The sequence below is a fragment of the Wyeomyia smithii genome, chromosome 2, assembly GCF_029784165.1.
Source record: "Wyeomyia smithii strain HCP4-BCI-WySm-NY-G18 chromosome 2, ASM2978416v1, whole genome shotgun sequence".
Classification (NCBI taxonomy): Eukaryota; Metazoa; Arthropoda; class Insecta; order Diptera; family Culicidae; genus Wyeomyia; species Wyeomyia smithii.
In genome coordinates this window covers 69039546-69054162 of record NC_073695.1, presented here as the reverse complement: position 1 = coordinate 69054162, position 14617 = coordinate 69039546, and the positions used below count along the sequence as shown (strand labels likewise).

Sequence of the window (14617 nt, the reverse complement as noted above, 5' to 3'; positions counted from 1 at the left end):
TAGCGTGTGTATGGATAGCTATAGCTACAGCGTGTGTATGAATAGTTTTAACGCGTGTTTAGATAGTTATAGCATGTGTGTGAATAACTATAGCGGGTGTTTATCGAAGATTATTATTGTCATTGAAAATATTAAAACGTCTTAACGAACACAGTTGTGAATTTGATTTTACAGCAGCGATTTTAACTTCTTCAGCCAGTCTTTATTCATCGAGGAAAAATTACTACCTATGAATGATCAACACTTATTTACTAGAAATTTGATTTAGATCAAAACGGGTTCTTTTGAGTATCATAAATTATTGGTAAAAAGAGTTGCAAGTTTTCTCAATGTGCATTCATTAAATTTTCGTTTTTGTTTCTCGGTGCGCGGTTTTGATTATGTTTCTCGCACACAGAGAAAGAAACAAACTTGTCGCTATCGTGAAAAATAACAAAACAATTAGAAATGCTCTAAATCACAACTGAAGAAGTTTAGATATTTTCCCGTCACTCGCCCAAACCTTGATAACAACTACCGAAAAACGTGTGATTGAGCTCTTGCTATTTTGAGTTATTGAACCAAACGTTTTTTTGTTTTTCAAATACATGAAGTTGTATGCTGGGCTGGAACTAACCTAGCATGAGTTTTATCGATTAAATGTCAAACAATTTTCAAATTTAAAATTCTCGGTTGAATCGTTCGGGCTCTAATTTCAGATAGTTTCGTAAAGTTTGCTTTTTGCTTAGATAGGAAAATTTTACCAATTCGCTCAATTAAATGATTGTCTTGGTAGTGCAGCAAACAAAGGGTTGATTCGAATATGTATGAAATGACAGCGATTAAATAAAAGATATCCATTCTTTTAGTATATATTATTATTTATAACGTTTTAACCTCTTAGCATTCAAAAATGCACTGTTAGATAAAATTGCCGCAAATACTAGAGTTGCAATTCTCTCTATTATTTGTTTTAATGGAATATAAGAATACCGTAGTCCAACGTCATACGGTCGTGTCTTAAATACCACCCTCCTACTTTTTTTTATCTGATTAGTAAATGAATCTGTTTTCTTCTAGATACTTATTAGAATCTGATGTATACCCACTGGAAAATAAACTACTTTTGTTGTTCTTCAAAAAAAAAAATCCATTCCCTGATATGTTGAAATCAATAAAAGCAATGACTGCTACTGAGCATTACCCATTGTAGAGACGACATTCTTCGCTTGTAGCTTTATCAGCAGCTTCTGGGAAAATATTAAAAACCTAATATATATATTTTACAAGCACCAAGTATGTGTATCATACCGACTCAGGGGACTGTTACCGCCAAAGTTTTGCCTACCAGTCATAAATTTATTATAGCATTAAAGTTTTATTTAAAATGCTCACACACTATATCTTATTTATTGAAAGTGCTCATTGTACTGATAACAAACGTTTAGCTTTGGTTTTTTTCCTTCTAAATACATGTTCGATAATAAGTCGCATACGCTGTAACAACCGTATGCGACCGCTGTAACAACCAACTTGACTTGGTGAAAGGCAGTAACTTGAGGGCATAATTCCAATGATGCCAGTTTAAATACGAAGAATGACGATGTAACAACACGCTTGTGTATAATTATAGGATATGAACCATAATAACACATGATAAACTTTTGCTCACAAAAGTTCACTAAAATGCTTATCAATTAATGCTAACCGATAAATAACGTTTTTTGAGTATGTTGCACCATCATGGAAATAGTTGAATAGGATATTGCGATAATATTTTTGAAGGAAATATATGTGGCGTAACAACAATGTAACATGGTACTCAGAAAGTGGAAATATGTCTTTTGAGAAATAATGTTTATTTGCAGAATTTTGGCACTATTTGTTTAATCAGACTATAGAATTGCCATTTTTATTTCATGTTATTGAATAAACTCAATTTGCTTCAATTTGGCGTTTACGCCCTTTTCAAATGTTACTCTAGATTTGTAGGCACACGAACAAAATACAGAAAAATACAGATTTTTTTTACGGGAGCATACAGATTTATCAAAATAAAATCTGGCAGCTCTGATTTTAATCGCCTTGCGCAGAATTAGGGCGCCTCACGGTAGTTTTTTTAATTTTGTCGGCGAAATGTCTGCAGTTGTTTTGAGTAAAAAACACCATCCTAGCTTATCGCTAGAATCCATTAAGTCGTTGAATAAAAATCGTATTCACACGGTTCTTGAGTTTGCACAAACAGACGATGATCGTTTGCTGCAAATTACAAATCTCGATGCTGAGGAAATTTCCGCGATTAAAGCCACCCTAGTGGACTATTATTCTGGATACAATGTTTCGGTTCGGGACTATTTCCGATATCTCACCGACGTTGTTCAACCCATCAACACCGGCATAAGAGGTTTGGATTTGCTGCTTGAAGGTGGTCTATTACCAGGACATTTACTGGAAATTTGCGGAGAATCTGGTGCTGGAAAAACTCAACTTTGCACGTCACTCGCTGTGAATGTTGCCAAACGGCACAAGGTGGAGATCCTGTATGCCGATTGTAAATGTGATTTTTCAGCAAATAGAGTACACCAGATGTTAACAGCGATTAGCTGTACGGAACAGGAAATCCACGATATCATGTGTAAAATTAAAGTGCAACGATTTTTTTCAGCAGAGAGTCTAGTGGAAGCAATGGAAAATTTCAGAGCTCTCATTGACAATCACGATACATTCAAGGTGCTTATCATAGATTCGCTGCCCGCGTTGTGGTATTTGTATCAAAATTCAAAAAGTAACTGCTATCCGCTGGGGTTGTTAACCCGGTTGATCGGTATTCTAAGGAAACTTGCTACGGAAAACTTTCTATGCGTAGTTGTTGTCAATCTTTTGATTCCATCAGCAGAATTAGCATCTAAACCAAATAATCTCCGACGATCAACCCAAAATGTAGTAGAAAATAGTTCATATCCGGCGTTGGGTAAATTTTGGGAAACTGTTCCAACGACAAGAATTGTAATTAGTAAGCTAGAGGGAAACACCATTGGGCCCGAGAGATTGTTAACAATTTGGAAGTGTAACTATTTGAAAACCGGTGATCGACAAATTGTAACCATTACAGATGTTGGAACTAGTTGAATGAGAATAGTTTTTGAACTTGGATTAGTTTGACCAGGAGCTTACTGTTACTCGCTATGTATGTTTCTTTGTTTTAACAAAGACTACTAAAGAGCTTTTTATTGCATTTTAAACTTAGTATATTCAAGTTTATACATTAAGTTCTATTTAAAAATAAAATTTACTTCCTGATACAATTACACAATAAAACTATTTTCTCTGTATCTGCCCTTACACGATAATACTAAACGTTACCTGTCGATAAATAGTCATGATGAAATAAATCGTCTCATCTCAAGGCTTTCCGCTGTACTTGTCTCGTTGATACATTTTGAGGACTTTTTTTGGTGGAACTAAATTTCTACTTAGGCCAGGGCGCTTTTTCTTGTTTGCCTGCTTTTGCCCCGCTGTGTGCGTTGCATCTGGCTGACTGGAATGGGCCACATCTCCAGATTCTGGTGGATCTGTTTGTTCACTACCGTGCAATTCCTTTCTCAGTATAAGGTCAGAGTCGTGGGCAAAGTTGCACTTGCTTCCAAATCGGCAGCGACCCTTGCGGTAGCTCCAACATATCTTACGCTTTTGCTCGGTGCTATCGTGTTCAGTATCAACCTGTAACGGTGTAGAAGCGCTTTATTTCGTGATAGATGGTGAAGCTTTATGATACAAATAGACAGCATGTTTTAAAATTTTGTGGTGATGCTGTATGATGTTAGTATAAGCGTGTTTAATCATTGCGTTTCAAAATAATCGATAACAAAAACAACTACTATATACCATTTTAACATGTTTCTCCAAACTGGCTAGTTTAGCATCTTCTGCTTCTCGAAACGGGTTACTGAAAACGCCGCCAGGAATTGTTTTCTTATCGTTAGCTAGCATTAAACTGGCACTGGGTAGCACCGGTTGAGTTTGCCTAAAACCGAAAATAAATAAGGAACAGTTTTTGTTTTTTAAAGTAGTTTGTTTACCAATTCTGGTACCTACCTTTTTTCTGCTGTAAGTAGTTCGTTTTGTTGATTAAAATCCGAATCACTAGCGGAACTATTACCAGATCTACTATTTTCATCCGCACTGTCACCGTAATCAGCCACCAAGGAAAACATATTGAAACCGTTTAATTATATAACTGATAATGGCATTGAAAACAAGTTTGTTCTTTTTGGAAATTCTCCAATATAAATAATGATTATAAAAAAACTTATCGTTTGTTTACCATAACTGCGATACAAAATTATTCTGTAACGCTGAATAACGCCGTGCATCAAATGAATTATAGAAAACTGAAAATACACTCAAAGAAAATATTACCTAGTGAACACTTGAATGTTTTCACTGCATTAGGTAAATAATACGCAAAATTCCGAATACTCAATTGGGTTGTTTAACTGTACCAGGTTTTTGTATCATCTAAAAGAGCTGCATTTTCTAAGCAAAACGTACTTTTCAAAAATTTTATATCGTTTTCCGGTTTTCAAATAACGAAATAATACAATTGTCAGGTTCGAGCACTTCGTGAGTCACATGACACACAGTCGAGCTCTTGATGTGATTCTGACAACTGAAGGGCTTGTAATTGATACAAACGCTTTTTAATTGAAGTTTACAATTGAAGTTTATCACCACATACATAAGACATAAATAACACTCAGGAAGAAATCTTCCAAAAAAGTTGGTACCAACAGACATTTGACGCAACCCTACAAATTTCGCACTTCGCGTTGCATGCGAGGAAAAAGGAGGGAAATATTTTTGCTATTTTCATCCCACACATGTTGACAATTACATAAGAGAGTTCGCGTTGGAGCGAGCCAACTCACTGACATCTCTATCCTAATCCCATTGCTCTTGTTGTCTTGTTTTAGCTTTGACCTGTTTTTGATTTCTTCTCTTTTCAATCAAACCGGTCGCTGCTAAACGCGCTATAGAGAAATAGTAGCCGGGCCTCCGGGAAGCATCGCGCTCTCAAATTTGGCAGCCCAGTAACAGCGCTGCTAAAGGTTTATACTGGATGAAACGTCAAACAGAGACGATAGCAACGACCGGTGTGAAAACGGGTGAGTGCGTAAAATAGCCGCGCTGTACACAGTCGCCATAACAACTTAAATAGTAGCGCACTGTTAAGGATGCCCTAAAGACGTTTACGAACTAAGCACGCAAAGTATTTTGAAGTTAGAAGGTATGATTATAGGGTCATGATGTATGTATTGTAAAGTGAGCAGGAAATAGTTTCCATAGAAAATTGAATGGCTTGGCGAAACTATTTCATTGGTGTTAGTGAAATACTGTACGGTCGATCATACCTTTTAACTTCAAAATACTTTGCTAAGCACGTGCGGTGGCGGGTTGAAGCTGACAAATTTCACAGTGCGCTTCGGGCAGCACGCCAATTCAATAGACCTTTTTACGTACGAATGTGTTAGTGCAACTAGTTGAGGAAAATATTTACAAATAGTTGTTTTGTTTGCAATGCTATGTTTTCAGCAGCTGGACCAATATTCAGTTGACCACTCATTATGTGTTTTAAACTTGTTTCTGAATAATTTTTTTCATTCGTGATCAGAAATCGGAAGAAGCTGCTGAACATAATCGACCAAAAATGGTAAAAAGTGATAAAAGTCGAAGCAACGAGATGCGATCATGGAGGGGGGATTGTTATAAAGCTACATAATTATCTAGAGGGGGGGGGGGGTCTTAATTTGTGCCGAAATGCTACGATGCGGTAGGAGGGAATCAAAAAACCTTAAGAAAGCTACGTCATTTATGCATGCTCCCAATGGTACATGGGCGAACTGTTATTGTAGCGATTTCTAGCAGGTTTCGAACTGTTGTAAATCGTAATTCTAAAACCGAAGAACAACGATAGAATTTTTAAAAAATCATGATTTGCTTAGAAAATTCAACTGATACAGCTGAACAACCCAATTGTGAATGTCTTGCTCTTCGGCCTAAATAACAGAGTTATATATTTTGCCAAAGCCCGTCAAGCTTGTTGCCGACATGTTGAGCGGGAGTGCGAATGAAATAGCTTGTCACCGGGTCGTTTCACACTTCCTGTTTTATTGGTCTTATTTCGCAAAATGCACTCGAAAAAGCCGGTCTTCTTCACACAGAGTTCTATTTCACAAAATCAATATGCGTCGAAGCGCAACTAATTCTGAACACCCTTATATCAAATTGAAATAAGTCTTAGAATGATCTTTTACATTATGTGGATGTAACCAATATCTTCTCTTCAATGGTAGTACAAAGGATTTAGCAAATAAGAAATGTAATCTCTCTGGTGAGGTGTAATTTGCAGTGATACTATGTAGATCGCAGATTCTAAAGCAAAGCAAAGCCTTGCTATTACATTCCAAATTGGAACTCGAATTTCTGTTATAGACAGACTTCGCAGCCAACTGTTTGAATGTACCTACAGGATAATTGCGGAGCTGGCGCTACGATCCTACTGACACTAACAGTCTCTTCCGAGCCAAGACTCGAACCTCCGACAACTGACTTGGTAGGCTAGCATCGTACCTCGAGACCAGCTGGGACGGTTCGGGATCGCAGATTCTATAAGCATTCGAATCCTAATCACTTTTCGTGACGGACGCAATTTAGATATTCCTTTCATCCCCGTACCTTTCAGTAGTAAAAATTTACAAATTTCCAGATCGACAATATTATTCGTATTCATACGTCGAAAGTGTTATATAAACCATCTTACCAATGTTTGTGATAACCATTATTGCTGGGAAACTTGAACGAATTATATAAAAATAGAATAAACACATAACCGCATTAAAAGAGTGCACCTGTAGTGTTTTCCATGGCAGATTTATACCAGGGTGTATGACAGATTTCAATAGAAGAAGTATAAATTTAGTTTATTTTCCGTGTAAAATGCGTTCTTTCCACCACAAGGGAGCGCTGCAAAATTCACTGAGCACTAAGCAGTTTTCGAATCACAGATGACCTTCCGTTCTGTGCTGGAAGTAACCTAACTGCTGTCAAAACCCTTCTTTATCCGCTCGATTTTGACCCAGTATAGAGATAAGTGACTTTTCACCTACGCACACTAGTAAACGTGTAAACCCGTGTGAAGTTGCTTTTGTTTCCTCCAAACTATAAATCATCGCATCTCGTTGCTTCGACTTTTATCACTTTTTACCATTTTTGATCGATTATGTTCAGCAGCTTCTTCCGATTTCTGATCACGAATGAAAAAAATTTTTCAGAAACAAGTTTAAAACACATAATGAGTGTTCAACTGAATATTGGTCCAGCTGCTGAAAACATAGCATTGCAAACAAAACAACTATTTGTAAATATTTTCCTCAACTAGTTGCACTAACACATTCGTACGTAAAAAGGTCTATTGACCTGGCGTGCTGCCCGAAGCGCACTGTGAAATTTGTCAGCTTCAACCCGCCACCGCACGTGCTTAGCAAAGTATTTTGAAGTTAAAAGGTATGATCGACCGTACAGTATTTCACTAACACCAATGAAATAGTTTCGCCAAGCCATTCAATTTTCTATGGAAACTATTTTTTGCTCACTTTACAATACATGTAAAATTTTTTGTAAATGATGTATGTATTGTAAAGTGAGCAAAAAATAGTTTCCATAGAAAACTGAATGGCTTGGCGAAACTATTTCATTGGTGTTAGTGAAATACTGTACGGTCGATCATACCTTTTAACTTCAAAATACTTTGCTAAGCACGTGCGGTGGCGGGCTGAAGCTGACAAATTTCACAGTGCGCTTCGGGCAGCACGCCAGGTCAATAGACCTTTTTACGTACGAATGTGTTAGTGCAACTAGTTGAGGAAAATATTTACAAATAGTTGTTTTGTTTGCAATGATATGTTTTCAGCAGATGGACCAATATGCAGTTGAACACTCATTATGTGTTTTAAACTTGTTTCTGAATATTTTTTTTCATTCGTGATCAGAAATCGGAAGAAGCTGCTGAACATAATCGACCAAAAATGGTAAAAAGTGATAAAAGTCGAAGCAACGAGATGCGATGATTTACAGTTTGGAGGAAACAAAAGCAACTTTACACGGGTTTACACGTTTACTAGTGTGCGTAGGTGAAAAGTCACTTATCTCTACACTGGGTCAAAATCGAGCGGATAAAGAAGGGTTTTGACAGCAGTTAGGTTACTTCCAGCACAGAACGGAAGGTCATCTGTGATTCGAAAACTGCTTAGTGCTCAGTGAATTTTGCAGCGCTCCCTTGTGGTGGAAAGAACGCATTTTACACGGAAAATAAACTAAATTTATACTTCTTCTATTGAAATCTGTCATACACCCTGGTATAAATCTGCCATGGAAAACACTACAGGTGCACTCTTTTAATGCGGTTATGTGTTTATTCTATTTTTATATAATTCGATCAAGTTTCCCAGCAATAATGATTATCACAAACATTGGTAAGATGGTTTATATTACACTTTTGACGTATGAATACGAATAATATTGTCGATCTGGAAATTTGCAAATTTTTACTATTGAAAGGTACGGGGATGAAAGGAATATCTAAATTGCGTCCGTCACGAAAAGTGATTAGGATTCGAATGCTTATAGAATCTGCGATCCCGAACCGTCCCAGCTGGTCTCGAGGTACGATGCTAGCCTACCAAGTCAGTTGTCGGAGGTTCGAGTCTTGGCTCGGAAGAGACTGTTAGTGTCAGTAGGATCGTAGCGCTAGCTCCGCAATTGTCCTGTAGGTACAGTCAAACAGTTGGCTGCGAAGTCTGTCTATAACAGAAATTCGAGTTCCAATTTGGACTGTAGTAGCAAGGCTTTGCTTTGCTTTAGAATCTGCGATCTACATAGTATCACTGCAAATTACACCTCACCAGAGAGATTACATTTCATATTTGCTAAATCCTTTGTACTACCATTGAAGAGAAGATATTGGTTACATCCACATAATGTAAATGATCATTCTAAGACTTATTTCAATTTGATATAAGGGTGTTCAGAATTAGTTGCGCTTCGACGCATATTGATTTTGTGAAATAGAACTCTGTGTGAAGAAGACCGGCTTTTTCGAGTGCATTTTGCGAAATAAGACCAGTAAAACAGGAAGTGTGAAACGACCCGGTGACAAGCTATTTCATTCGCACTCCCGCTCAACATGTCGGCAACAAGCTTGACGGGCTTTGGCAAAATATATAACTCTGTTATTTAGACCGAAGAGCAAGACATTCACAATTGGGTTGTTCAGCTGTATCAGTTGAATTTTCTAAGCAAATTATGATTTTTTTAAAAATTCTATCGTTATTTTCGGTTTTAGAATTACGATTTACAACAGTTCGAAACCTGCTAGAAATCGCTACAATAACAGTTCGCCCATGTACCAACTGTCATTGGGAGCATGCATAAATGACGTAGCTTTCTTAAGGTTTTTTGATTCCCTCCTACCCAGAGATGCCAGATGTTTTTGAAAAATGTCTGCAACTGCTCGAAAAACCGGAAAAATGTGCTCGAAATCTGAAAAAAATCCGTCCGTGATCCGAAAAAATTTCGCTCGCGCAGGCAAAAGTCTGTAAAAATCTGCACACATTTTAAGAAAATCTGCACAAATATGAGGAGACTCTGAAAAAATCTGCAGAAACCGTGAAAAAAATGCAAATATCTGCAAACCGATAAATATCTGCACACGGACTCCAAAAATCTGCGTTTTGCAGACAAATCTGCACGTTTGGTATCACTGCTCCTACCGCATCGTAGCATTTCGGCACAAAGTAAGACCCCCCCCCCTCTAGATAATTATGTAGCTTTATAACAATCCTCCATGATTTTTTTTCACAAATTTTACTATCAAAAACAAACATGGTATCATAAATGAACAAGAAAAGAGAAGAAAGTATTAAAAACGACCTTAAACAGACAAAAGAGTGATAGAAAGGAACAATTTGCAAAAATCCAAATTTTTTTAGTTTGCTACGTAGCTTGGTTTTAACCCCCCCCTCCCCCCAAACGTCAGATTTCGTCACAAAACTACAAACCTCTCCACTCCTCATCAAATGCTACGTCATTTATGGATGTTCCCATTCATGCGATTTAGTGCGATTTTTTATTCTTCATTAAAGAAATTGAAGGACAATGATATAAATTCACGTTTGCTTAGAAAATTACACTCTTTGAGCTGATATTTAAAACCCAGAAATCCGTGAATAGCTAAACAACCCAATAAAGACATTCTGTTAGAATTACAACAGATACTCGGAACTACTCACTTTTTTTAATTATGTTCTGATTTGATCTTTGTCTTGCCCCATGGTTTAGACAATAAACAGATATTTCCATGTTTTCTACGCAGATTTTTTGAGTGGATTTCTACAAGCGCTTTTTACGCGCAGTCAGGGACATACGTGGAGTCTCGCATTTACGAGTTTTTTTTTGTGTTTTTTCACGCGGTACAGAATACGCGAAAAATATTGTTTGCAAATTTAATATGGTACAACCACATTATCCGTTTTTTTCCTCTGTGTGGACTCATCACTGCGACCAGAGACATTTTTGATTTATTGTGATACACATTATCCGTTCGTGCAACCACATTATCCGATGATCCAGAAGCTTATCCAAGTTTACCTAATCTCATCCTGCTTATTTTTATTCCATCAGACGCATGACGCATCAATGAGTCCAAAACCCATATATCTTCAGAGTTTGGATCTCGGTTAATCGATAACACATGTTATGTAATGTAATAACGGGATGATAGTCATATTTGATTTATGACAACGATAAAGTTTCAAACTAATTTTCATAAATAACTGTCGCTAACACATGATACACACGTGAGAGGAAGATCTTCGCAATAATTGCATCATTAACAGTTTCAAACACCCGTTTTTAATAAGCATTGGTTGTGGTTCGTGTTCCAAACCAACATGTTCGGGACATCAGATAGCTTTTGTTGATAGTTTCACTTATCTTCACTACGCTATATTAGGTTTTTTTTTTTCGAATTCAAAAAATTGCACAAATGTGGAATTTTGCTGTTTTCGCACAACGTTTTTGCATTGCACGTAAAAGTTCGTAAACGTACACGACAAATATATATTGCTGAAAGAGCAAAGAAAATTCATTTGTGATTTTTCAGTCCTCTTTGTGTACACTTCCTGTATGATCATATACTTGAAGTTGACCTTCCGTTCTGTGCTTCCAGGTCAAAACTAGCAATACTCAGAGGGAGAGATATGCGAAGAGAATGTTGTGCACGTTAATTTTTTGTTACTCTAAAGTTAGTTAGATATCACCAATTTTCGGGAAAAGTGGAGGTACCCTAATTCGCGTTGACGGTGTTGCTGATATTTGTATGGTTTTTGCATGCGAAAAAGAAGGAAGGAAATATTTTTGCTTTTGTCATCACGCACATTTTGACAATTACATATGAGTGTTCACGTAGGTGCGAACAGCCTTCAAAATCTCTTTCAAAGCGAATAACCCGAATTAGAGTACTTTTACGGTTACTCATTTCTGAGTGAGGGCGTCATAAGTCAAAAACTGAGTAGAATCTACTCTGTTTATGCAAACCAGAAAACATCGAAAATGAATACAAGTCACCCAGTTTGTCTGAAAAATTTGATGATTTCTGGTTTTTGTAAATCCGACTATAAATTCAGGAGAATCAAAAACATAGATTTATTTTTCATCGAAGCATTATAAATCTCGCCAAACATGTGAAAAGGGCCCATGTGCCATATGTAAACAAGCCAAATTTTCTCTTTTTTTGATCAATACAAGCGAAATCTGCTCTTACCAATAAGATTTATTGATAAAAGAATTTACTCTTAATCAAACAATCTTATTTGTACGAGTAGATTAAGCTTGTATTCATTGAAAAACGTGAAATTGTGGCTTGTTTACAGATGGCACTTGGGCCCTTTTCACATGTTCAGCGAGAAATGTTTTAAATCATTTTCGTGTCTTCCGACAACCGACCGACAAGTTGCGATTATCGATACCGGCGATAAATATCGAAAGCCTCCTCATCAGGGGACATTCACATACCACGTGGACAGATTATAAACGATTTTGAACCCCTCCCCCCCCCCGCCATGGATAACTGCTGGATAACTTTTTCCATTCACCGTTTAGTGATAGTAGTGAAAATGAATGATACGAGTGCGAAAGAGAACGGAAAACTCTCCGCTTATGAGAACTCGTTACTATTAGGCAGTAAAATGAAGCGTAATTTGAGCAACACACTTTTCACTGAAGCCGAATTTTCACAAGTTCATGTAAACCATGTAAAAAACCCGCAACAACTGTCAAACCGCTTTGTTCTTCTTTTTTTGTGACGTCACCGTGCAATGATCAATGGACCGTGGACATTACACATAGCCCCAACCCAAGCTGTCTACGTGGTATGTGAATGACCCCTCACTGGTTTATTATTGTTTTTTCTTTGATGAATTTAGGTTGAATGATCCTCAACACCAGGGATATTTAGAGGATTTATTCAAAACTTCGAATGTGGTTTAAGTTTAAAGAGACCAACAAAATATTCAAAAGAATGAAATTTATTGGTAATTGTCTGAGGTTGATGAAAATGTCTGTGTATATGAATAATTTTCTTCCAGATATCGGTGCTAACCTTACCGACACGATGTTTCAAGGTATCTATAATGGTTCCTCTAAGCATCAGCCTGATCTGGGTAATGTTCTGGAGCGGAGTTGGGCAGCTGGATTACAAAAAATTATTGTCACTTGTGGCAGTGTTTCTGACTATGAGCCGGCTTTGCAAATCGTTAATCAAGATGGTAAGTATGTGACAGGATGGCAAGAACACATTTAATTAAATCTGCCAAGATCAGGCAAAATGTTATTGTGGGTGCTATTAATGTATCGCCTGTATTCTAGAGCGACTTTTCATGACGGTTGGCTGTCACCCGACTAGATGCGGTGAGTTTGAACCGAATCCAGAGGGTTACTTTCTTTCGCTATGTAGGCAGATTGAGGACAACTGTTCTAAAGTCGTTGCTATCGGTGAATGCGGTTTGGACTACGATCGGTTGAACTTTTGTGCAAAAGATCTACAGAAAAAATATTTCGAAAAGCAATTGAATCTAGCCTGCAAATATGAGCTACCTCTTTTCCTTCATTGCCGAAACGCACATGAAGATTTTCTAGAAATTTTAAGCCGAAATCTAGACAAGGTTCCCAAACGAGGTGTCGTGCATACCTTTGATGGTTCAGCGGAAGACGCACGAAAGTTGATAGAGATGGGTTTCTGCATCGGTATAAATGGTTGCTCGCTGAAAACGGAAGACAATCTGCATACGATAGCTCAGATTCCGGACAGCTACATTATGCTCGAGACTGACGCTCCGTGGTGCGAAATTCGTCCTTCGCATGCAGGATCGAAGTTTATAAAGACAAAGTTTCCATCGGTAAAAAAGAAAGAAAAGTGGGAGCAAAATTTGCTGATAGCCGGACGCTGCGAGCCTGTGATGATTGTGTAAGTTGAAAATTTTACTTTTTAAACAGACCATTATAGCGTGTATGTTTTTTTAGACAAGTGCTTGAGGTACTCTCAGGTGTAAAAAAACAACCGATTGAAAGCCTTGCCGAACTCTATTACAATAATACAAAAAGGGTTTTCTTTCCAAGGGAAAAATAAAGATGCAATAATAAAAAAGTATTATTTCAGGCACAAAAAACAATCGAAAGCATAAAGTTGAAAAACAGGTTGGTTTCGAAATGATAAATGTAGATTAGTTTGATTTTGACATGAAAATGATTTCCGAGTTACTTCCACTTTTTGAATTCACAACCATCCGGTGGTTTAACTTCCACCGGTTTTGAACCGACTTCTCCCCAGTTTGTGCTAAGTACAGTTCCACCAGATTCGTAGAACGATTTCATCATGGCTTTTTTGGTATCCTCGTTGGCGTCAGCGTAAATTTTCTTGAATAAATCCTGGACAGCGTCTTCCCCCTGCAAAAATATCGGTTATATGTCACTATAGGATTACAAAATATTCTATGTTGCTCTACCTGAGGTTTTTCCTCTGCTTCCTGTTTTTCGATGTCCTTGGAAATTTTGTCCCAATCGTTCGACTTTTTGGGCAGTGATTCGGCGGCAGCAATTTCCTCCTGCTTCTCCAGTGCCACCCAGCGGTGCCCGATGAGTTTTGCCAGTTTTATTTCAACCTTGCTGGGAGTTGCTTTGTGCGAACTGTTTTCGACGTTGACTGCATCCCACAGATTGATGACGATCGGCTCGATTCCATCTGCAACCATGCGGAGGCTATTCGAGGCGATCGTGACCAAATAGTGTTTATCTGTCGCATTTTTTAACAGAACCGTAACCGTGACGGTCGTATCCGACTGATACCAATCGTACTTTACAGTAGTACCCATTTAGGGGGTCTTTTGAAAGTTGATAAAGAGAACTGCAGCCGTATGATCCGAATTTGCACAGACTATTTATGTCACTTACCAGAGCAGAGGCTGTTTTTTCGTTTTATTTTCTAGAAATTTTGAAGATCCCACTAGCAGCGTTACTCATGTTACGA

General features: G+C 37.6%; 4 protein-coding genes across 4 annotated transcripts; 2 read left to right on the top strand and 2 right to left on the bottom strand.

Moving 5' to 3' along the window:
- The first annotated feature begins 2026 nt into the window (after positions 1-2026).
- Positions 2027-3284, top strand: LOC129722470 (DNA repair protein RAD51 homolog 4). Its single transcript, XM_055675919.1, has one exon. It carries the CDS (start codon positions 2116-2118, stop codon positions 3106-3108), a length of 993 nt encoding a protein of 330 aa, XP_055531894.1. The 5' UTR covers positions 2027-2115; the 3' UTR covers positions 3109-3284.
- Positions 3206-4302, bottom strand: LOC129722471 (uncharacterized). Its single transcript, XM_055675920.1, has 3 exons — positions 4075-4302; positions 3865-4003; positions 3206-3699 (listed from the first exon to the last, which is right to left on the bottom strand). Exons 1-3 carry the CDS (start codon positions 4191-4193, stop codon positions 3382-3384), a joined length of 576 nt encoding a protein of 191 aa, XP_055531895.1. The 5' UTR covers positions 4194-4302; the 3' UTR covers positions 3206-3381.
- An 8035-nt stretch (positions 4303-12337) lies between these two features.
- On the top strand, positions 12338-13785 carry LOC129722396 (deoxyribonuclease TATDN1). The gene is made up of 4 exons (XM_055675801.1): positions 12338-12626; positions 12681-12860; positions 12961-13558; positions 13615-13785. Exons 1-4 carry the CDS (start codon positions 12572-12574, stop codon positions 13718-13720), a joined length of 939 nt encoding a protein of 312 aa, XP_055531776.1. The 5' UTR covers positions 12338-12571; the 3' UTR covers positions 13721-13785.
- On the bottom strand, positions 13724-14584 carry LOC129722399 (uncharacterized). Its single transcript, XM_055675805.1, has 2 exons — positions 14097-14584; positions 13724-14037 (listed from the first exon to the last, which is right to left on the bottom strand). The coding sequence occupies exons 1-2, from the start codon at positions 14460-14462 to the stop codon at positions 13849-13851; spliced, it is 555 nt and encodes a 184-aa protein (XP_055531780.1). The 5' UTR covers positions 14463-14584; the 3' UTR covers positions 13724-13848.
- Between the last annotated feature and the right edge of the window lie 33 nt (positions 14585-14617).